The 23966-nt window shown below is 36.8% G+C and overlaps 1 protein-coding gene across 1 annotated transcript; it reads left to right on the forward strand.

Moving 5' to 3' along the window:
- The first annotated feature begins 5716 nt into the window (after window positions 1-5716).
- ADH4 (alcohol dehydrogenase 4 (class II), pi polypeptide) lies at window positions 5717-23097 on the forward strand. The gene is made up of 9 exons (XM_058721837.1): window positions 5717-5844; window positions 7110-7211; window positions 8264-8405; window positions 9864-9951; window positions 12072-12303; window positions 16203-16463; window positions 20139-20274; window positions 20752-20890; window positions 22939-23097. The coding sequence occupies exons 1-9, from the start codon at window positions 5827-5829 to the stop codon at window positions 22961-22963; spliced, it is 1143 nt and encodes a 380-aa protein (XP_058577820.1). The 5' UTR covers window positions 5717-5826; the 3' UTR covers window positions 22964-23097.
- The last annotated feature ends 869 nt before the right edge of the window (window positions 23098-23966 follow it).

Below are 23966 nucleotides of genomic sequence, written 5' to 3' on the forward strand. Positions count from 1 at the left end.
AAGGTCAGGAACAAGGCAGGGATGTCCACTCTCACCATTAACATAGTACTAGAAGTCCTAACATCAGCAATCACACCACAAAAAGAAATAAAAGATATCCAAATCTGTAAGGAAGAAGTCAAACTTTCACTATTCACAGATGACATGATACTCTATGTGGAAATCCCTAAAGACTCCACAAAAAAATTGCTAGAACTGATACACAAATTCAGGAAAGTCACAGGATACAAAATCAACATACAGAAATCTGTTGCATTTCTATACACCAATAATGAAGCAGCAGAAAGAGAAATTAAGGAATCGATCCCATTTACAACTGTACCAAAACCATAAGATACCTAGAAGTAAACCTAACCAAAGAGGTAAAAGATCTATATTCTGAAAACTATACAATACTTAAAACAGAAATTGAAGAAGACAAAATAAATGGAAAAATAATCCATGCTCATGGATTGGAAGAACAAATATTGTTAAAATGCTAACACTACCCAAAACAATCTACACATTTAATGCAATCCCTATCAAAATAATACCAGCATTTTTCACAGAGCTAGAACAAACAATTCTAAAATTTGTATGGAACCAGAAAAGACCCCAAATACCCAAAGCAATGTTGAAAAAGAAAAGCAAAGCTGGAGGCATCACAATTCTGGACTTCAAGCTATATTACAAAGCTGTAGTCATGACAATATGGTACTGGCACAAAAACAGACACATAGATCAATGGAACAGAATAGAAAACCAAAAAATGGACCCACAACTATATGGTGAACTCATCTTCAACAAAGCAGGAAAGAATATCCAATGGAAAAAAGACAGTCTCTTCAACAAATGGTGTTGGGAAAACTAGACAGCAACATACAAAAGAATGAAACTGGACCACTTTCTTACACCATACACAAAAATAAATTCAAAATGGATGAAAGACCTCCATGTGAGACAGGAAATCATCAAAATCCTGAAGAAGAACACAGGCAGCAACTTCTTTGACCTTGGCTGCAGCAACTTCTTACTAGACACACTTCCTGAGGCAAGGAAAACAAAAGCAAAAATTAGCTATTGAGACTTCATCAAGACAAAATTTCTGCACAGGAAACAATCAACAAAAGTAAAAGACAACTTGTGGAATGGGAGAAGAAATTTGCAAATGACATATCAGATAAAAGGTTAGTACCCAAAATCTATAAAGAACTTACCAAACTCAACACCCAAAAAACAAATGCAGTTAAGAAATGGGAAGAAGACATGAGTAGACATTTTTCCAAAGAAGACATCCAGATGACTAACAGACACATGAAAAGATCCTCAACATCACTCATCATCAGGGAAATACAAATTAAAACTACAATGAGATATCACCTCACAACTGTCAGAATGGCTAAAACTAACAACACAGGAAACAACAGATGTTGGTGAGGATGCAGAGAAAGAGGAACCCTCTTACACTGTTGGTAGGATGTAAGCTGGTGCAGCCGCTCTAGAAAACAATGTGAAGTTTCCTCAAAAAGTTACAAATAGAACTATCCTAGTTCTAGCAATTGCACTACTAGGTATTAAGACAAAGAATACAAAAATACTGATTAGAAGAGGCACATGTACCCCAATGTTTATAGCAGCATTACCAACAACAGCCAAATTATGGAAAGAGCCCAAATGTCTATTGAATGATAAATGGATAAGAAAGATGTGGTATATATACACAATGGAACATTATTCAGTCATCAAAAACAATGAAGTCTTGCCATTTACAATGACGCAGATGGAACTAGAGTGCATTATGCTAAGTGAAACAAGTCAGAGAGAGACAAATACCATATGATTGTACTCATACGTGGAATTTAAGAAACAAAACAGATGAACATAGGGAAAGGAGGTAAAAAGAGAGAGGGGAGGGGCGCCTGGGTGGCGCAGTCGGTTAAGCGTCCGACTTCAGCCAGGTCACGATCTCGCGGTCCGTGAGTTCGAGCCCCGCGTCAGGCTCTGGGCTGATGGCTCGGAGCCTGGAGCCTGTTTCCGATTCTGTGTCTCCCTCTCTCTCTGCCCCTCCCCCGTTCATGCTCTGTCTCTCTCTGTCCCAAAAATAAATAAAAAACGTTGAAAAAAAAAATTTTATAAAAAAATAAAAAAAAAAAAAGAGAGAGGGGAAAAAACCATAAGGGTCTCTTAACTATAGAGAGCAAACTGAGGGTTGAGGGAGGGGAGGTCGGCAGGGGATGGGCTAAAAATGGGTAATGATTATTAAGTAGGGCACTTGTAATGAGCACTGGATGTTATATTAACTGATTAATCACTAATTTTCACTCCTAAAACAAAAAAAAATTTTAACACAGAATAAATGGAGAGATATACCTTGAAAAAATACATAAATAAAATGTGGTATATATACACAATGTAATATTATTTGGCCATAAAAAGGAATGAAATCTTGCCATTTGTGACAAAATGGATAGGCCTGGAAAGTATTATGGTAAGTAAAAAAAAGAGAAAGACACATACCTATGATTTCAATTAATACAGAATCCACAAAACAAAACAAATGAACAAACAAAACAGAAAAAAACAGAAAAAGACTCATACATACAAAGAACAAATGTGATTGCCAGAGGAAGGGGGGGATGAGTGGATAGGCAAAATAGGTGAAGGAGATTAAGAGGTATAAATTTCAAGTTATAAAAAAAAATGTCATGAGGATGTAAAGTTTAGCATAAGGAATACTGTGAAAAATATTGTAATAACTTTGTATGGTGACAGATGGTAACTCCACTAATTGTGGTGAGCACCTCATAGCATACAAATGTTGAATCACTATGCTGTGTACCTGAAACTAATTGTATGTCAACTAGACTGCAATTAAGAAACATTTTTTTAAAGCAGTAATAAGCTTATCTACAGTATAATAATAAAAATGGAAAGAAGGAAATGAAAGGCAGGTAGAATATACAGAGCTTGCAAACAATATAGAGAGAAAGGTCAAGGGAGGTTTCAGAACAGTAAAGAAAAGAATGGAGATGCTAGTGCCATAGGAAGTCCAAGAAAGGCGTCTGGAGTTGTGAATGAGGATAAGGTTGTTGTGTGAATGTGAACATTGTTCAAATAGGTCTAGGATAAAACAGAAACTCTTGTCTACAGCTTGGAGTAAAGGGGAAAAAGTCATAAAAATATGAAAAGAAAGGCCAGAAATTTTTACGCTACAAAGGAATTTCTAAGGCCATTTTTTTTTAATGAGGCTACTAACAACTTTCAAGTTTCAATTATAATATAAAGATGGAAACCAGGTAAGTTAGGAAGGAAATGTGGGTAGTAAGAAAGTGGAAACAAGAAGCACAAATTATACTTCCACAAAGTGTAATAGGACAACTTAAATAATCAATAAAATATTAAAGTCTGTAGGAGATACTGGAAAACTATGGAGCTATTAAAAGAAATGACATAGATTTTTAAAAATACTGACAGAGAAAGATGGTAAAATATCTTGTTAAACTTTTTAAAACACATAGAACACAGAACACTTACATGCACCAATATTAAGCCTCAACATATGTAAAGTGAAAAGAAAATAACTATAAGAAATGAACAAATTCGTAATAATAACTTAAAAAATTTTTCAATGTTTATTTTTAAGAGAGGGAGTGCAAGCAAGGGAGGGGCAGAGAGAGAGAAAGACACAGAATCCAGCGGAGGTTCTAGGCTCTGAGCTGTCAGCACAGAGCCCGACACAGGGCTTGAACCCACGAACCACAAGATCATCACTTGAACCGAAGTCAGATGCTTAACCAACTGAACTACCCAGGTGCCCCCATAATAATAACTTTTAAATATCTCTCAGTAGTTAATAGAATAAACAGACCAGAAATCAGTATGAGCTGGCTCTGGTACACCACTGGTGCTTATTATTGTCATTAATAATCAGAGAAATACAAATTTAAAACACAGTATATACCATTCACACCCACAGGCTATCAAAAGTTTTAAAGTCCCAACAATTCCAAGCACAGGCAAGGATATGAAGCAATGGGAACTCTGATTCATTGCTGCTTATACATGCACTTTGTAAAACTCTTTGACTTTGTCTATTGAAGTTGAAGACCCAGCAATTCCACTCCTAGTCAAAATACTTAACAGCCAATATGTAGCATTCCATTTCCCACAAACAGCCAAGCAAGTGAGACTTCAGGGGAGTTCTGGCCTACAGCACGATAGATCAACAGCTCCAGGGTGTCACATGAGCAGTAGGTATTTGCCTACTGGGGTCCAAAGATTACTACACACACCCCAGAACCTTTGGGGGCTGGGTGATGGGCTCACACATCTGGAGGGGCATGAGAGTAGCTCCTCAGCAGTGACTAAACAGGGCTCCTTAGGGCTACAACAGAGTTAAAAGGAAATTTAGGAATTTGGAGCAGTAGTTTTCTACCAACTGGAACAAAAATTTCTCTATTTTAACATTTGGCATCACCTTAATAGTGTGTACTGGCTGCATATTAATCCTAAATTTTCCCCAAGGAAACTTAAGCACACATACAACAATACATTAAAAGAATTTTTATGCAACCAATGATTAATCATAAGCAAAAAAAAAAAAAAAAGGGGCAAAAAGGAAAGCGAATGATAATGAAATAGCCCAGTGTGTATGAATCTCACAAACATGGAGTTGAGAGGAAAAAAGACAGAAAAGAATACATATACTGTAGGAAAGGAAAAACAAGATAAAAACAGAAAGGGAGGCAAACCATAAGAGACTCTTAAATACAGAGAACAAACCAAGAGTTACTGGAGGAGAGATGGGTGGGGGGATGGCTTAATGAGTGACGTGAATTAAGGAGGTCACTTTTGGGGATGAGCATTGGGTGTTGTATGTAAGAGACAAATCACTGGGTTCTACTCCTAAAGCTAAAATTACACTATAGGTTGACTAACTTGAATTTAAATTTAAAAAAATAATAATATATATACTGTGATTCCATTCATATAAATGTTTTCTTATTTGTTTTTGTGGTTTTTTGTTTTCTTACTGATCAATACAAAATTATCTTTAATTTAGACTGATTCTAAACCCTTAACCTACTAAATAGCCACATCTGGTACAATTAATACAATTTCACTGTACCTTTGTTTCCAGGAACAATTATCACATGTCATATAAAGATTTTAATAGCTAAAACAAAACTATACTGTAGAGAGAACCATAAAACATAAAGAAATGCAAGGAAACTGGGGCACCTGGGTGGCTCAGTCGGTTAAGTGTCTGACTTCGGCTCAGGTCATGATCTCACAGTTCATGAGGTCAAGCCCCACATCAGGCTCTGAGCTGATAGCTCAGAGCCTGGAGCCTGCTTCAGATTCTGTGTCTCCTTCTCTCTCTGCCCCTCCCCCACTCACATGCTGTCTCTCTCTTGAAAATAAACATTAAAATTTTTTTTAAAATGCAAGGGAATGATTACAGGCTTATAAAGGAGAAGCCTGGGTACAGGAAGGATTCTGGGGCAGTAGAAATATCCTTTATGTGTTAATGCATCTATATAATCTTAATGAACTTTTCTCTACTATCTTATATTATGCAATAAAAGGAAAAAAGTAAACAAAAATCTTCTTCAAATAAGAGCTGGGAGCAATGCAGTTGGCAGCTAAGATATGAGAGTACAAATCACATGAGAAATGGGCAGAGCTATGTATCACAGCAGCAAAAGAGGAAAGTGATTGGAGAATAACAGGGCAGGAATGGTATTTATTCAGATAGATCATTATAGGACACTGAGCACCCTGGATAGAAGTGGAAGAGATTCTTAAGTGAGAAAGAAACTTCCAAGGCTAGTTTGCCAAAGAAAAATGGGCACCAAGGGCAAAGTAAGCAAATACACTATTTCTTATTCTTGTTTGTCTTTTTATAATTTTGCTAAGAGAAGCTTCCTTCAGAATTACTCTCAGAAAGCAGCATTTTAAAAGGATTTAAGTGAACTGCTAGAAATTTAAGGAAATTACTGAGGATGTGCCAAAATGCTTACTACAAGAGTAGTCAATTAAATATTATTTACAAAGGCAAAAAAGAGACAGATTTGAGTAACTATGCTGTAACAACAAAATACAATTTGCATTTGTTAGAAAAAATGCTAGAGAAAAATATAGAAAATATTTATAGTATATTAATAAGTAGAAAAATAATTACAAAATGTTATATAAAATATGATCCCATTTAGGAATACGGAAAAAATTTACCTCAAAATCATAAAATGAGAGATGAAATTATAGGTAGATTTGTTTCTTTTGTTCTTATTTGTACTTTGAAACTTTCTATAATTTATGTTGTATGTGCAATAAGACTAATGATATTCAAAAACATAAACTCAAGGGGTGACTGGGTAGATCAGTCGGTTGGGTAACTGACTCTCGATTTCGGCTCAGGTCATGATTTCGGCTCAGGTCATGATCTCATGGTTTGTGGGATCAACCCCACATGGGGCTCTGCACTGGCAGTGTGGAACCTGCTTGGGATTCTTCCTCTCCCTCTCTCTGTCCCTCCCCCATTCACACGTGCTCTCGCTCTCCCAAAAAATAAATATATATATTTATTTGCATTTAATTTGCATATACATATATATATATGTGATTCACATATGTATATATATGTATACATATACATATATATGTATATATATAGATGTTCAAAATTGCAAAACAGCTATCAAAAATTATGTATTTGTGTGGTCAAAGACTGGGAAAAGCATACCAAAAGCAAAAATAATAGCATTAGAAACGAGGATTATAGATTTGTTTCCTTCCACTTTCTTTCTTTTTTTTTTTAAGTTTATTTATTTATTTTGAGAGAGAGTGAGCAGGGGAGGGAGGGAGAGAGAGAATCCCAAGCAGTCTCCACACTGTCAGTGCAGAGACCCACACAAAGCTCGAACTCACAACCCTGGGATCATGACCTGAGCTGAAAACAAGAGCTGGACGCTTAACCAACTGAGCCACCCAGGCTCCCCTCCACCTTCTTTCAATGTTACATATATTTAAATTTTTAAATATAATATTAATTAATTACATCTTATATAGTTATATATTAATTACACAATTAATCTCCCTGTCTTTCCCCATGTATCCCTCTTTCTCAGGTTATTAAATGCAAAGCAGCTATTGCCTGGGAAGCAGGCAAGCCCCTCTGCATAGAAGAGGTCGAGGTAGCTCCCCCCAAGGCTCATGAAGTTCGCGTCCAGGTAAGTGGAGACTTTTCCTATATAGTACAGAGAAGACACTCAGTGCAGGTTTAGCTTCTTCGGGTCAAGCCTATGTGGTATGACCGAGAGCACCTGGAGGGTCACCTGTGGCAAAATTTCATTTTTAGGTCCAGATAGAAACAGGAATTATCCCAGGAGGGGTAAATTATTAAATATCAGTTGTTATTAATAACAGGTTTAAAATTTAATTCAACTATCTTTACATTAACCATTAGCCCTGAGAATTAGACAAAGGAATTCACTTCAGATTAGAATTAGTTAGGTTTTCTTTTTGCTTTCTTTCTTTTGCTTTATTACAAAGTGATATTAAAAGAAAGATAGAAAATTTGGTTCAACACAAGGTAGAAGGAAGACCTGAAGTGCTGTCCAGGGCAGTATGAGGGTCTAAAATGCCCAGAGGAGAGACAGGCATGGGTCAGCAGGGAAAAGACACTGCACTGAGCAGAGACCACAGACTGAAAGCTGGCAAAACTTCTCCATTTCCCCCCAGCTGGCCCAGCTTATACACTTCTCCTGAGGACTACCACAGTATGGGTTTGTACATGAGGATGAATAAGATATCCTTGTCAAGAGAATCTTGAATAGTAAGGGATATGTTAGCTATTGAGACATTCCTTTATCCGATACCTCTTTTAAGTATAAAGATTTTATTACCTCTATTTCCTTTCATGTAGTTTCAACAAAATTTGCGCCAGCCCTAGAAGCCTGTGTTCCCTCCACTACCTCTGCCTAAAAGATTTTGTTTATTTTCCCTACTACCTTTGATTTCTCCTCTCCTGGAGGCAGTAATTGCCAATTCTATCTCTTTGTATAACTCTCCAGTGACAGTGAAAGTTAGAAAACAAAGGTTTGTTATTTAGAGGAAAAGAATATATGCTGATATTTTTAATTGTGCTCCCCCCTCAAAATGTAACTCTTTTATTGAGCTCTAGGAATGTTGTAACGTGTCAAGGTGACATTGGGCCTAAAATTATCCTAACCCTAATGACATAATGACAGAAACAGGACTCAAGTCTGTGATTGCCTTGCAGATAATCGCCACTGCCCTGTGCCATACTGACGCCCATCCGATCAATCCTAAGTTTAAAGAGGCCCTCTTCCCAGTGATCCTTGGCCATGAGGGCGCAGGAATTGTGGAAAGTGTTGGGCCAGGAGTGACCAGTTTCAAACCAGGTACGTCTTTTCCTGATTCCAGTTAAATGGAAATGTCAGGATATTTCAGGGACTGATACAATCTTGGTTTTGCATGCTATTTATATATAGGGGATGTATATCATATTGGTCTCTATATATGGGAACCATCTTTTCCAAAGACAAACTAAAACATGTTATCTATCACAGTATAACAATGGGACAGAATATTTGAAATCAGAATGGATAAAATCTGGATAATATGGTCACTTTATTCACATGTAGCACTGAGAAACTGTCCTGTGAAGCAACCCACAAAGTGGGGCACAAATGAAAATTTATAACAACCTCCTCTAAATAAAACAGAGAACCAATTGAATATTACAAAGAATTTAAAGAATAAGGATATACAGTCAGCCTAAGTGAGAAATATTATATATGTCAATATTAGCTTATGTGTCTTTTTGAAACTTTGTAACATAAAAATAATATGTGAATGGAACATGCCAATGGGCTGAAATTTTTTACTTCCTATTTTATAACATTCACAAAATATTGGAATATGGGTTCTGTAATACTCACTTGTCAAGTGGGATGAACTGTATCATTCTTTCCTCCTTTAATGAGAATGCTCCAAACATAGGAGTATATTAGATTCCATTCCAAACAAGATCAGAGAAACAAATTGCTCCCATAAGCTTTGCATCCATGAAGTGCTCTGGCCAATGTAGTTCTAGCTCTGCCACTTACTGGCTGTGTGACCTTCACCAGTGAAGTCACTTTTCTGTGACACAGCTCAGATTTCTGTTTTCTAAAGTGGAGAGAAAAGGTACCCATCTCAAAGGACAGTTCTGAGAAGTAAATGAGATAATATGGGTAAACAGAAGGATGCCTAGCACATACTAAATGTTGAAAAAATGTTAATTATCATTATTGGGCTGTGATCATCAGAGGAAAGAAGCCATAAGTAAGTTGTATTTTAGTAAAAAAATAGAAAAATATAGAATTTGAAGTGAACTAAATGGTGAAACGTGGCAATGATGTAAAGTTTAATCTCCATATCCTGCCTGTTGTTGTCCACCTTTAATAAGGATGCTCTACTCCATACAAGATGTTTAGAAATGTTAAGAAAAAAAAGTAATAGTCATGATGCAGAGAGTTTCAGTGACAGCATAGCCTCAGACAGGACTCTGCAGCTAGTGGTATCAATGCAGATTTGTTCCCCAAGCGCCCAGCAGCAAATTAAATTAAATTAAATTAAATTAAATTAAATTAAATTAAATTAAATTAATACATAAATAAATATTTTTTAAAATTTTAAAAATACAGTATATTCAATACTTGGGGAATCTTGTAAAGCAACAAAATATTGTAGCCATCTATACTTTCTGCTGAACATATATATACCAAAAAGAATGGTGTTTTCCACTGATACATCTGGTAGAAACTATTTACAAGCTGTATCTTGGGCACCATCCAACACATGGCCTTTCTTTCCAGGTGACAAAGTAATTCCACTCTACATGCCTCAATGTGGAAAATGCAAGTTCTGTCTGAGTCCACTCACAAATTTCTGTACAAAACTCAGGTAAGCTCTATACACTATTAGTAAGAATATGAATTGGTATACGTATTTGGGGAAGTACACTGGCAATACCTAGATGAAGTTTCTATCCACCAATTCTAGTCCTTGGTGTATACAAGAAAGTGTTGCAAAATTACCCAAAGAAACATATGCTAGAATGTTCACTGCAACATTATTTATAACAGCAATTAAAAATAGCCCAATGCCCACCAATAAGAGAATGGATTAACAAAGTACTATGTAGTAACACAATGGAATACTATATAACAATGAAAAGGGCTAAACTTGATCTACATACAACAACACAGAATAATCTCACATAATGTTAAGGGAAAGAAGCAAGTTGCTGACAAACATGTTTAGTAAGATATCATATACAAAGCAATACCACAGACAGTATAATTTATGGTTACATATGCATGTAGTAAAGGTATAAATACACTATTGGAATGATAAATGCCAAAATCAAAATAGTAGCTATTTCCACAGAAGAGAGGGGGATGAAATGAGGCTTAGTAATTTGTTCCAAGGCCACACAGATAAAAGTCTTAGAACTAGATTTTGAGGGGTGCCTGGGTGGCTCAGTTGGTTGAGTGTCTGACTTTGGCTCAGGTTATGGTTTCATGGTTCGTGAGTTCGAGCCCCATGTCAGGCTCTGTGCTGACAGCTCAGAGCCTGGAGCCTGCTTCAGATTCTGTCTCCCTCTCTCTCTCTGCCCCTCCTCCACTCACACTCTGTCTTGCTCTCTCTCTCTCAGAAATAAACAAACATTAAACATTTTTTTAAAAAAATAACTAGATTTTGAACATAAGCAGTTGGACTCCAGAGTCCAAAACCTTTATCACCTTATTCTTTAATGAGACTACAGAAAAATCTACTTATCCTTAATACTAATTGAAGCTAGTTATTTTGGAAGCTAAAATTATACTACTCTTACATCGAATCACTATTACTCAATTTCCTTGTCTATAAAATGGGAAGAATAATAATGCTTATTTTACAAAGTTGTGGTAGATATTTAAAGAATTAATACACCTTTTGGCAAACTCTTAATGAAATAATGGATTTTGGCAATGACCATAAGTTCTTTCTAACATCACAAAAAGAGAGATAATAAAGTATTATGTGCCTCCAGATGAAAATACACAACACTGCCTTTGAAATACTCCTACAAAAATATAAAACCTGAATTAAATCAATCAGTTAGATTGAAAACACTAGTTTAGAGGAAATACAAGCATGGGGAAACATGTTAAACCCAATTACAGGAATGTAATCAGAAAAATCCAGAATGAGAAAACTCTACAGAACAAATGACTGTTTCTTCAACAAATAAATTGTAAAGAAAAAAATAAGGAGAGAAGTGAGCATCTAGAAAGTAAGACTTAACAGACATATCAACCAAATGCAATATGTCAACCTAAAAGAATCTCTTTGTTTTTTAATGTGTATTTATTTTTTGAGAGAGAGATGGGAGGTAGGGGGCACAGAGAAGGAGACACAGAATCTTTAGGAGGCTCCAGGCTCCGAGCTGACAGCAAAGAGCCCAATGTGAGGCTCAAACTCATGAGCCGTGAGATCATGACCTGAGCCGAAGTTGGATGCTTAACTGACTAAGCTACCCAGGTACCCCAAAGAATCTATCTTTTTGAGACACATACTAAAATATTTACAGATGAAATAGTAATGTCTGGGGTTTAATTCAAAATAGTCCCATGAGGGAGAGTGGGTGCTGGTGGGGGTGGCAGGTAATAGATGACAGAACATCAGCCATGAATTGATAACTACAGAAGCTGAGATATGGTTGCACAGATATGCAACAACCTAGACTTTCTACTTTCATATATAGTTGAGTTTTCCATTACAATTTTTTTAAGAATTAATACATGTAAACTCCTAAGAGAGTTTCTGGCCCATAAAGAGTATTCAATAAAAAGTTTATCATCTTTAAACTACTTCTGATTATATTTATGTGAAAAGTCTCAAGTCATTTTCTCAATTTTTCTCTCATAAAATTGTCATAATAAACATGTAATGCCCAGGAATTTTTTCAGGAATGTAATCAGAGGTCCATTTACATTCTCTTTTTTGTGTCTTTTTTTTTTTTTTTTGTAATTTTCTAGTCTAGTCAAAAATCCTATTGTTGATCAAGAACTAATGGAAGACAAAACCAGCAGGTTTACCTGCAAAGGAAAACCAATTTACCATTTCATGGGAACCAGCACCTTCACTCAGTACACTGTCGTGTCAGATATTAATCTTGCCAAAATTGATGATGATGCAAATTTAGAGAGAGTTTGTCTGTTAGGATGTGGGTTTTCAACTGGCTATGGAGCTGCAATCAACACTGCCAAGGTAAAAGTGTTTAATCACCAGGTTGCATAAAACAGAATTTGCTAGGAAATAGCGTAATAAATCAGCTGGTTACCTTCAAGTCCTAGCTCTGTAATTTATTACCTCTGTGACTGTAGGCAAGTTCTTTAATCCCTCTACACTAATATTTCCTACAAATAGTTATGCGGATAATTAAATCATATTACATACATAAGATATCTAGTCCAGCAGCTGGCATATAGTTAGCACCTGGATGTGGTTAATTTCTTGTCTCTATACTGATATGCTACCTTATAGACCATCCCTGCCTTAAATACAGCATGCTTAAATATGTCCCCTAAATAGCAATGTTCATCCTGGGACAGCAGATCCAGTCAAGAGGCAACAGAAACTACAGAAACTCCCAGTGATCTCCATATAGCCACCTCTGCTTTCTCCTTGACCCTGCAGATTTCTCTCCCTCAAACTGTGGTAATTCACCTCTGCTTCTCATCGTGCCTATTTGTGGCTCCAAGGGAATGTCTCAAGTGACAGCCCTGATGGTGGCAAGATGCATCCCTGGGATCCCATGTTAGAATTTAGAAGCTTTCACAAAACTTTAATGAGAGACTGGAGAGATGTCACTATCATTTGGATGCCTCAAACAACCTCTTTATTTAAACCTCCTTGACATCACTCTTCATCCCTTGAGTTCAAACTGCAAAGTGCAACCAGAGTGGTCTTTTTAAACAACAAATCTGAAGATTTCATTCCCCTTTCATTACTCCCCTTTTCCCTCAGTGAGCTAGTGATTCTCCCTAATTCTCCCTTTGCAGGCTCACTGTTCCCCCGGGCCTGACCTTCAGTCTCCAGGCTCTAATCACTGGGTCTCCTGGGCTTTCCACACCCAGCTCCCAACAACAGTGCCTGGAAAGCTCACCTACCTCTTCTGGCTGACTCCATTTTTTTCCCACCTCCTATCAGAAACCCTTCAGCCTCTTGGGCATGCATTGGGTATTCCTTCCAGTTTTCCCAAAAGTATCTGTGTTTATCCCTGTCTTCCTTCCTATCATACTATGGAGAAATTTCCCATTTATTTCTCCTCCCTATTAGACTATTTACTCCTTGAGGGCAACAACTCTCTCTTGTTCATTGTGATGTGAACAATCACTCTAGGCCCTATGCCTAGCACAGAGTAGGAGCTTAATAATTTTTCAATGAATGAATGAATGAATGAAGCCAGATTCATGTGCAACGCTTAAAAATCTTTTTTTTTTTCTTAAGAAAGAAAGAGAGAGAGAAAGCACAAGTGAGTGAGGGGCAGAGAGAGAGAGAGAGAGAATCCTCAAGGGGCAGCCCCACGAGGAGCGGCGGGGGGGTGGGGGGTAGCGAGAAAGAGAGAATTAGGGCTCACCCTCACCTAATACGGGGCTCCAGCTCACCCAACGTGGGGCTCAAACTCACAAATCTTGAGATTATGACCTGAGCGGAAGTCAGATATTTAACGACTAAGACACCCAGGTGCCCAACCCCTAAAAATCTTGATAAGGCTTGGTTTTCAGCTTTGCAATCCAAATAGTCCTTTTTGTCAGGTTACCTAGAGGTGTTAGAGTGTCAAGGAAATAAACTCAGCCTAACCAAAATAACAGGGTGATCTAGTAGGCAGAATATGAAGAGAAGACTTTTCACTGAGAATTATGTCAACCAAGCAGACAGGAATGCTACTTTTGGCTATCACTGTATTATCTCCCTCCAAAAATTCATTCATTTATTCATTCATTCATTAATAAAAATTAAAAATCATATGCGAAGTCCGACTACATTCTGAAGGCTCCTGGAGGAAGGGGGTTAATTGAGGGAAGTTAAAAGCAGGTGTAACCTTGGCAGTCAAGGCATACTCTCCTGTACATAGTATTGTCAGAATTATTGCTCTTTGGGCCACTCTCTCCTGTCTGGACTCCATGAAGACTGTCACCTACTACTCTAGTCTTTCTTCAGGGATATTAACACTAGAGATTCAGCTACAATTTTCTTTTAAATCCAATCCAAATTTCCAGGACCTGTTCTCGCGGTTGAGGAACACCTAAACCACCTCATAGGATGCTTAGAGAAGAGAAATGAATCTGACAGGAACAAGTTAAGGGAAGTGAAATATCATTAATTCTAGCCAAAAGGCAAGAGTTTTAATAAAGTTTAATTTCCTTCTGGGAAGAAAAGTGATGACACAACTTTGTATAATTAGTGGGAGACTGGCACCCAGCGTGACCAGGAGTCCTAATTCTTTTTAATCAGCTTGTATCCTTTACTGCCAAATTAATCACGTTTCACAGAGATCTTTGGAAGCATGAAAATGTCTTTTAACCGTGTTGTCTGCAAATAGATAATCATCCACTATGAATTATTCTATTTTCAAATTGTGGCGGGGTAGTTTATAGTGACCACCCCCCCCCCCAGGACCATAATCAAGGGCACTTTTACACGCAGCAGCCTAGTTGTTTAACACAAGTAATATAGTGTATTCAATTTATACTGTTGGAAACCGTGTATAACATTGCCTCAATAAGGAAGATGCATTTCTACTTTCAATGATTCTTAGAGGCAAACTTTTAAACACAGTCTTTAAGGAGATATATCTCCTTAAAGACTGTGCCACAACATTGTAAACATGTGCCACAACACATGTAAACATGTGCCACAACATTGTAAACATCACACTGTGTATAGAGAACATTATGAATATTTGTAAAAAATATATTTTATTTCCCCCTGAGTAGCAAAAGTCAAACACTGTATGCCTGCCTAATATCATGCATAAATTAAAGTAAGAGATATACATTCTCTCTATTCCTTAATAGTTTTGTTTCCAATTTAGAATATATCAGTACGTCCCTTGGGCAGATTCCTCTTTCCCTTTTGTTTATGCTTTAATTCTAACAGCATTAAATAAGCATCTGTGTAGTATTTTTTTTGCCACTATACCACTCTACAGAATAACATAATCCAGTTACAGCAACTTTCCTTATCATCTTGTATATTCAGTTTCTATTTCATTCGATGCAATGAACATTTATTAAAGACCCAACACATAGAACACTCTTAATAGCAATGTGAAAGATAATATGAGTTCAAAGAACTTACAGTCTTTTGAAGAAACACGCACACAAATACAAAATCAACAAATCAAGGTAGATTATAAATTATGCAATATAGAAAAAACAAAAAGGAAATATATAAAACCAAAAGAAATTTGTATTTCATGCCTTTCAAATTAATTGGTGATTTGGGATGTGAGTTAATTCACACTTAGAGAAACATTAGTGCTCATTCAAAACCGACTATAACACTAATACAACCAAATAAGGCCCATTAAAAATATAAATTATTTGTGATCTATTTAAAAAGGAAAATAATAAACCCTTTAAAATGTGTGGGTTTTAAAATTTTGTGCTGACAACACTAAAAGGGAACAGGAAAACAAGAGGATTATTTTCACTTGGGCTTATTCCTTACTATTAGCTGATCATTCTAATGGCATTCAAATGATTCTCCAAATTTAGCCAGTGATTCATCCATTTTTATATTGGCAGATTTCCCCTATTGGCTGTATCATTTAGTTTTACGATAGACAGTCTTTTATTTATATGTTCCTGCCCCCACCTCACTCTCTCCATCTAAAAAAAGTTAAGTTCACTTCCATTAACAGTTAACTTAGGGGTGCCTGGGTGGCTCAGTCAGCTGAGCGTCTGACTCTTGATTTCAGCTCAGGTCATGATCTCACAGTCGTAGGATCAAGTCCCCTCACTGGCCTCCATCCTGAGTGTGGAGCCTGCTTAGGATTCATTCTCTCTCTCTCTGTCCTCTCTCCCAGCTCATGCACTCTCTCTAAAAAAATTAAAAAATAAATTTTTTAAAAAGTTAATTTATAATTGTCCTGCCTGCAGGTCACCCCTGGTTCTACTTGTGCCATCTTTGGCCTAGGAGGTGTTGGTCTTTCTGCTATAATGGGTTGTAAAGTAGCAGGAGCTTCCAGAATTATAGCTATTGACATCAACAGTGAGAAGTTTACAAAGGCCAAAGCCCTCGGAGCCACTGACTGCCTCAATCCTAGAAACCTACATAAACCCATCCAGGAGGTCATCATTGAAATGACCAAAGGAGGGGTGGATTTTGCCCTTGATTGTGCAGGTGGACCTGAAGCCATGGTATGTATATTTTTAATGATAGTATATAATAAATTATTATTTATTAACATTAATAAACATTGGCAATGTGCATATCGATATAGTTACTTTGTACATTTTATATACATATATGTATATATTATATATTTATATAGAAAATATTAGCTATTAGATTGCATGTATTAATATTTAATTACAAGTATTAATAAATATTTTTGTATACTCTTCCACATGAAATTCAGCAAAAAGTTAAGAGAAAACTTAGAAATGAAAATTTTAAAATAATTCTGCCTATGAGAAATGACAAAGAAACAACAGAAAAGGCAGATTTAGAGAAGGGAAGGGGACAGAAGGACACGTGTCACCCCTAACAGCTGGAAGTATCCACTCCCAGCTAAAATCAGAGAAGGGAGAGGTTAGCAATTTACAAGCAATCCAGTTCTGTCCATCAGATCTCAGTAAATGAGCTGCAAAATTAGATCCAAATCATATACGTGAAATTTTCAATATATTACATGCACACACACACTGCAAAATTAAAAAGTAGATCTTTTTTTCCTAAATAATTCTGTATCATTCAGATTTCTTCTCTCAAGACGAGCTACATAATTTGCAGGCCCTTCTAGGCACAGGGCCCTGAGCGACTGCACTGGCTGCAGGCCCACAAAGCCAGCCCTGTCTATTCTACTTGAGAAAGTGGGGTAAATCAACCACACAGACAACACATGGAGAAGTTAGCCTGCCAGAATGCCCAGGCTCATCTTCCAGTGAATGTTCACTTCATACCCATTTGTGCAAATACACTAAGCAGAGTTTTGGGTTTTTTTTATGAGATGACAAAAAAAATCGTCAACTATCTGCCATGGAGTCTTCTTCATGAGTGAGATCTGTGGAGTAGCTATGACACTATGCCCTTTTAATTATGACTTCATTCAACATGGCTCCCAAACCCTCCTCTAGGGAGATGATAAAAAAAAAAACAGAATTCTGGGGACACCTGGGTGGCTCAGTCAGTTAAGCACCCAACTCTTGATTTTGGCCCAGGTCATGATCTCATGGTTTGTGAGTTTCAACCCTACATTGGACTCAGCAGGGCCAAACTCAAAATAAAGCAGTGTGGAGCCTGCTTGGGATTCTCTCTCTCTCCCTCTCTCTGCCCGTCTCCCACTCACACACACACATGTGCTCTCTCTCTCTCCCTCTTTCTCTTAAAATGATTTTTACAAAAAAAAAAAAATTAACAATACAATTCTGTACTTCAGCCTCCCAGTGGCAGGCTTTGAACAGTTCTTCCCCTTGGTTCTTACCCTACTGATGCATTTCCCAGAAGAGAATGGAGATGGGGAAGAGGTGCTGAGAGCATCAGGCTCCCTACCTCAGTCTCTCCTCTCAGAATGCTTTCATTGATAATGTAACTGCTTAAAGGAGGGTCTGGTAGGTAATAAGCACTCAATAAATATCAGCTATTACTGAAAATTCATGCATTAAGGCTCCTTATCCTGCACGTGGTCCCCTGTGTTCAATGCTTCAGATGTTGTCCCTGGCATCTGCAACTTGCATTGTGCCACAATATTCTTCCACTTTCCATAGCTCAAACTTTTTACGAACATTGAAATTCAGCCTATTGATTTTATCTTTCTAGTATAGAGATTCTCAACACCGGCTACACTTTAGAAATGCGTGGGGAGTTGTTATTGTCATTGTTTAATACCAATGAATGGACCATACTCCAGGATAGTCTCAAGAGTCTAAGGCCCAGATACCAATATTTTTTACACATCACTCAAGTTGAGAACCATCTGAACTAAAACTTGGCAGGTTCTATTATCATTTTAAATTATGGAATAGAATTATACCAGAGAATCCAAATAAATGATGGATTTATTTAATCACAAAACATCAGCTACCTACCAGTCCACCAAGTTTCCATTACTAAGGAAAGCTAAATTTCTTGGTTGTAGAGGAGATTCCAGCAATGGGTGTGAACTTGAATTCAAAGACCACTAGTGCTCTAAAGCAGCCTTAAGAACCCAACAGAATAATCAGAAAGTTACAATAATTAACAATATTATAAAGTTTTGAAAATTAAAAGTAATTCTCATCAAAACTTATCAGAGACTTCTAAATAAAACTGTTGTGCATATAATGCTCATTTTTACTTAAGTCATCATTAGGGAAATTAATTCTTTGCTTGGAGCAAAGCTCCAGAAACGTAGAAAAGGCAAACAGGGGAAAAAAAATTTTTTTAATAAAATTGTAAATAAGAGTCAATGTAAATAGCTACCTTCAGGTAACAAATAGTGCCTATGGATTTTCCCCTCTCCATAGATCTCTCCATACAGCATAAACAAAAGTATTTCCTCCCAATAAAAAGTCCACACAGTAGAAGAGTTGCTATTTAGAAATGTTATGAATTCTCAAAAGAATAAATATGTAGTCAAATAAAAATTTCAAAACACATTCTAAAAGTTCTAGATCATTGCATTTTCCATCACTCGTAAGACATGGAGAGAGGGGGAGAATTTACTGTACTTTAAACTGCTTCTTTCACACAGTGATCAGTGATGAAAAAAGCTGTTCTTCCTATTGGGACTTTTGTGAAAGTAAAAATTGCCCCAACAGGTCAGAATTAAGTTGAGCACTGACTATGGCAAGGGATATAAAATAAAGTTTACACTTTTCTTAAGATTAGTCTCAAAAGATTATAAATGTTCATCTAGTTACCATATGGCTTCTTATGGAATGGCCACCCAGAAATTTATACCTTTCTCAAACTTCTTTATGTTTTCAATCCTTGGCATTTTTAACCCCAAACTTGCAGTAGGTTAACATAACTCTCTCTCATGAGAATATCAAAGCAACTCCCCTGGGCCACTGTCTTCCATGTAGTTATTCAGCCAGCAATCAAGGCTCAGTCAAGTTCAAATTTGTAGCTTCACAATCTCACCACGAGATCATCTTGGTTGTTACAGCAGGAGAAGGAACAGCTGGCAGGTTCTGTTTCGTCTATGAAATAACACACATCACTTCTGCTTATAGCCAATGACCCAGAATTAGTTACATAACTCTACCTAACTGTGAGAGCTAACTAATGTAGGGAAGGAGATGAAATGTTTTATGACCAGCAGCCAGTGTCAGATTCTGTTGAAACTGTTTTGTCCTCTGTTTTAAGTAGCATTTTTTAATTATCTTACTTTGGGATCTACTAAGTTTATTGTGTGTACCTCATTTCCTGGGCTCTAATAAATACTTATTCATTCCTTTCTTCATGACTTCAAAGATTGTTTTTATGCATGTAGAACTGCAAATGTTTTACTACATATCCACAACAGATCACTGAAAACTTGGTAAGAGTTTATAATACCTTCTAGAGTTCTTTCCTAACTTCACATGTTACTTTTCTTGACAGGCAATGATACACATTCCAGGTTCACCATAACTATGGTATTAAACAAAATAATATATTGTTTCTTTTCAACATATTTTTGGGTAATGCTCAAAATTTTAATGAATGTTCTATCTGAAACAGAACAGTGGCACCTCAAGTATCAATCAACAATACTATGATCATTTTAGCTTGAATAATCTTATCTTATATGCAGAGTTGCATACGTTTTCCCTAAAGCATTGTGCATACCTACACTAGGGTTCATGTTCTATGTTTTCTACTTAACCAATCTTTTTTTGATCTTCCAGAGAGCAGCCCTGGACTGTACAATAGCAGGTTGGGGATCATGTACTTTCATCGGGGTAGACTCTGAAATTAGAGGATTGACTATATCTCCAGTGGAGCTCATAATGGGCCGTACCATAAATGGAACATGCTTTGGTGGTCAGTTTTTTTTTTCCCCTCTTTTAATTATCTCCATAGTAGCACTCAAATTCTTATAATGAAATTATTGAATGGAAAGTAAAAAATATATTGTTTAAATATCGAGTGCCTAATAACATATCTAGAGACTGCATAAAAGCTATTCTAGCAATTATTTGAGAATAAACAAAATTTGTATAAATGGATAACTACAATTTGTAAAGTTCATTTTGCATTAAAATGAACCAACACATGAGGGACAAAAGGTAAACTTCGACCAAACTGAGATAATTCCTTATCTAGAAATAGAAACTAATCTTAACATTCCTTGTTAAGAAAAACTTTTAAACCAATAAAAGTATAGAAGATCAAACATGGGAGGGATAATCTATTTGAAGCAACCCAAATCTGGCTTAGTAATTTCATTCACTCACAAACTGATTAAACCACTTCTTGTCAAAAATCATGTCTTTACGTGGCATTTTGGCCAAATTACAGGTTGGAAAAGCATTGATTCTATTCCAAAGCTGGTTACTGACTACAAGAATAAGATATTTGATCTGGATATATTGGTGACCCATACCCTGCCTTTTGACAAAATCAATGAGGCATTTGACCTAATGAACCAAGGCAAAAGGTAAGTTAACAGAGGGATAAGTGGTTCAAAAAACCTTTACGATGACTCTTTACTTGATGTTAAGAACCAATCAGTTTGTCTTTTCTGACACTTTCCACAACATCACACATACTAGATGTGCTTAAAAGATTAAATAGTGGCCATCTGGGAAAAGAAAAGCTTCCTACTCTATTCCCATAATGTACACTGCCATACACTATTTTAACATAGAGTGGTGATACAAACTGACACAGATTTTCCCTTTCAAAAACCATTGTTAACTCAGTTGGGGCAGCTCCCTAGTAAGAAAGGTTTCCATAGTATGATGTCTGGTCATTCTGGTGCAATATAGCCCTGGGACCGGCATCATTACGTTCTGCAATTAACAAAAGATGCCCACTCTAGGCCCTTCATTATCAGAACCAAGTGAAAACCATGGATATGTGAGCAGTGAGTGGCTCACTTAAAGAAACTTAAAGCATGCCCTAACTCTTATCCTCATGCTTTGTCACTGGTCTCCCATCAGATACATTCTGACCCACAATTTTAGCTATCTTGGCATTGACATTGGCATAGACCCTGAGAACTAAGTTATAGAAATGTCCCAACTGGGGGATCTGTAGCAGCTAGGGAGCAGGAGAGACTAGGATCAACAATTTTGGTTCAAATGATCAGGCACAATCTTGGTCATTAGAAACAATAGGCAAAAACACCAGGACCACTCTTTCATAGAGGAGATGCAGGACAAAAAAGCATCTGAGAAGACATCACAAAATGGGAAGGTGGGGGGAGGGAGGACCTAAAGTTAAGTGACATGAGTTTGAAGGAGAAAATAAACATTGCAGAAGAAAACAGGTTCATGGTGTGAGGACCCAAGCTACTTCCTGGGAAAGAAACCTGAGAAATTATTTCTACTGACATGAACTGTCTAATCTGCAAACATATTAGTTGCAATATATCAAAAAGAAGTTCAATAAAAACAAAAAATTACTTAGGCTACACAAAGTAACTTAGTGTATAAACTCTGCAATATCTCACACAATCTCAGTATCCCTATAAGGAGTGGTCCTTAAGTAAGGAGTTTGGTTGGAGTCTGGAGCCTTAGAACCTAAAACTCATAGCTCCTCCACCACTGCCCCTTTTCCCCTAGAGTTTTCAGTCACGGAATATACCCATAGGGAGTTGCTAAGTGGCAGCCAAATGGAAAATGGTCAATTACTTTATTAATAGCTGGGCAAGTCCCCCGTACTCTTAAAGTAGGCCTAGTAATCAGAGGTAGAATGAAAGGCTGAGGGGTAGATACCTGAATGAGGCTTCCTACTTGGCCTCTAGCTCACTGAGAAGACCACATTCCTGCCCACACAGATGGAAAGGTGACAATGGAGAAAGCAGAGGATGGCACTTACCACGTGGGTGTAGGAAGCACAACTGAGGATAGGCCCTCCTACCATACCAACTACATAGCAGTAAGAAAGCAGAGGGAACACAACGCCCAGTTGGTCTTTTAAGGTGCAATGACCTTGACTCCTGGTAAAAGGACACAGAGGTTCTCCTTCCACGGGTAGACAGATGTAGCTCTAGTCCCTGGGTGAAGAAAACATTTATGCATGGCAAACTGCTAATGCCAGGGCTTCCACAGTTCCAGCAGTAAGGTCCAACATAAGGAATTCTCTGTCCCCAAGGATTATCTCCTTCTTTGCTTCTACATGTTGAAGGAATTACCCAGGATTTAGAATATTTAGGTTTTCAGAAAGCATCACTCCAACACTACAAGCAGTGACTATTCCAACACAGAAACCTCACTACAACCTTATCATGCGGCAGCATGGACCTCACCCAGGGTCAGGTGAGGGTTCCGAACTTTTCCCAGCTTACTAGCACCATTTGCAAAGTATTATTCATTCCACGAATGAAAGAGGATGACAAGATAAAAGCAATTAGGCTTAGCAAAGTAGATGTCTATAAAGAAAGATTAAAACCAAATGCTGAAATGAAAATACAGAAATTATTTGTGGGTTTTAGTTACATTTACCATAAAAACTATGCTATTGTTTTATTATTATTAACAGCATTCGAATAGTCCTGACCTTCTGAAGACACAAGGAACAAACTGGAATCCTATCTGACTGAATCTGAACCTGTCTGGTTAATTTATATCCTGTAACGATGAGCCAAGAATTGCCATGAATTTAAACAACTATTTACAATTAACATCTCAACATCAAATAGTTATAAACATTATATGATGAATTATATGATGAAAATTGCTTAAAACTCATTCTGGAGAGGTGGGAATGGGGAATGAAGGGTAAGAAGTAAAGCCAGATTGGCTACATGATTATAATTTTTAAGGTTGGGTGATAAATATACAAAGTTTCATTATACTGTTCTCTGTACTTTTGTATATGTTTAAAATTTTCCATAATCAAAAAATTTTTACTAGAAAAAATTATTATATACATATACATAAGATATATACATCATTGAAATGTTATATATATAAATCGCTGTCACATAATTTCTGCGTTTCAATAAGCTACAAGCTAATCTTCTTTAATAAACTACTAAATAATTTCCTTTTTAACATCTGTTAATTTCTTTTTTCTTAGTCCTACTTTATCACTATGAACTATAATCACAATAGTGGGATATCAGAAGCTATATAAATGAATATATATATATTAAAAATGAAGATTTTTAAAAAGCAAAAACACATGTACACTCTCAAATTTCCATCTATATTAAATGCCCTTTTCATCTTTGATAATCATTAAACATATAATGTCTAGAGCTTTAGAGTTTAATGATCTGTAATTTGCAGTATTTTTTTAATATGAAATTTATTGTCAAATTGGTTTCCATACAACACCCAGTGCTCATCCTTTAATGATCTGTAATTTGCACTATTTTTTTTAATATGAAATTTATTGTCAAATTGGTTTCCATACAACACCCAGTGCTCATCCCAACAGGTGCCCTCCTCAACATCCATCACCCACTTTCCCCTCCCTCCCACCCCCCATCAACCATCAGTTTGTTCTCAGTTTTTAAGAGTCTCTTATGGTTTGGCTCCCTCCCTAACTTTTTTTTTTGTCCT

The sequence above is a fragment of the Neofelis nebulosa genome, chromosome 3 (assembly GCF_028018385.1).
Source record: "Neofelis nebulosa isolate mNeoNeb1 chromosome 3, mNeoNeb1.pri, whole genome shotgun sequence".
Taxonomy (NCBI): Eukaryota; Metazoa; Chordata; class Mammalia; order Carnivora; family Felidae; genus Neofelis; species Neofelis nebulosa.

Excerpts from the sequence above, each read along its gene's own strand:
- ADH4 (XM_058721837.1), top strand. Across the intron at positions 8,406-9,863 it reads AGTGACCAGTTTCAAACCAG|GTGACAAAGTAATTCCACTC; the intron begins GTACGTCTTTTC and ends CTTTCTTTCCAG. Across the intron at positions 9,952-12,071 it reads AATTTCTGTACAAAACTCAG|TCTAGTCAAAAATCCTATTG; the intron begins GTAAGCTCTATA and ends GTAATTTTCTAG.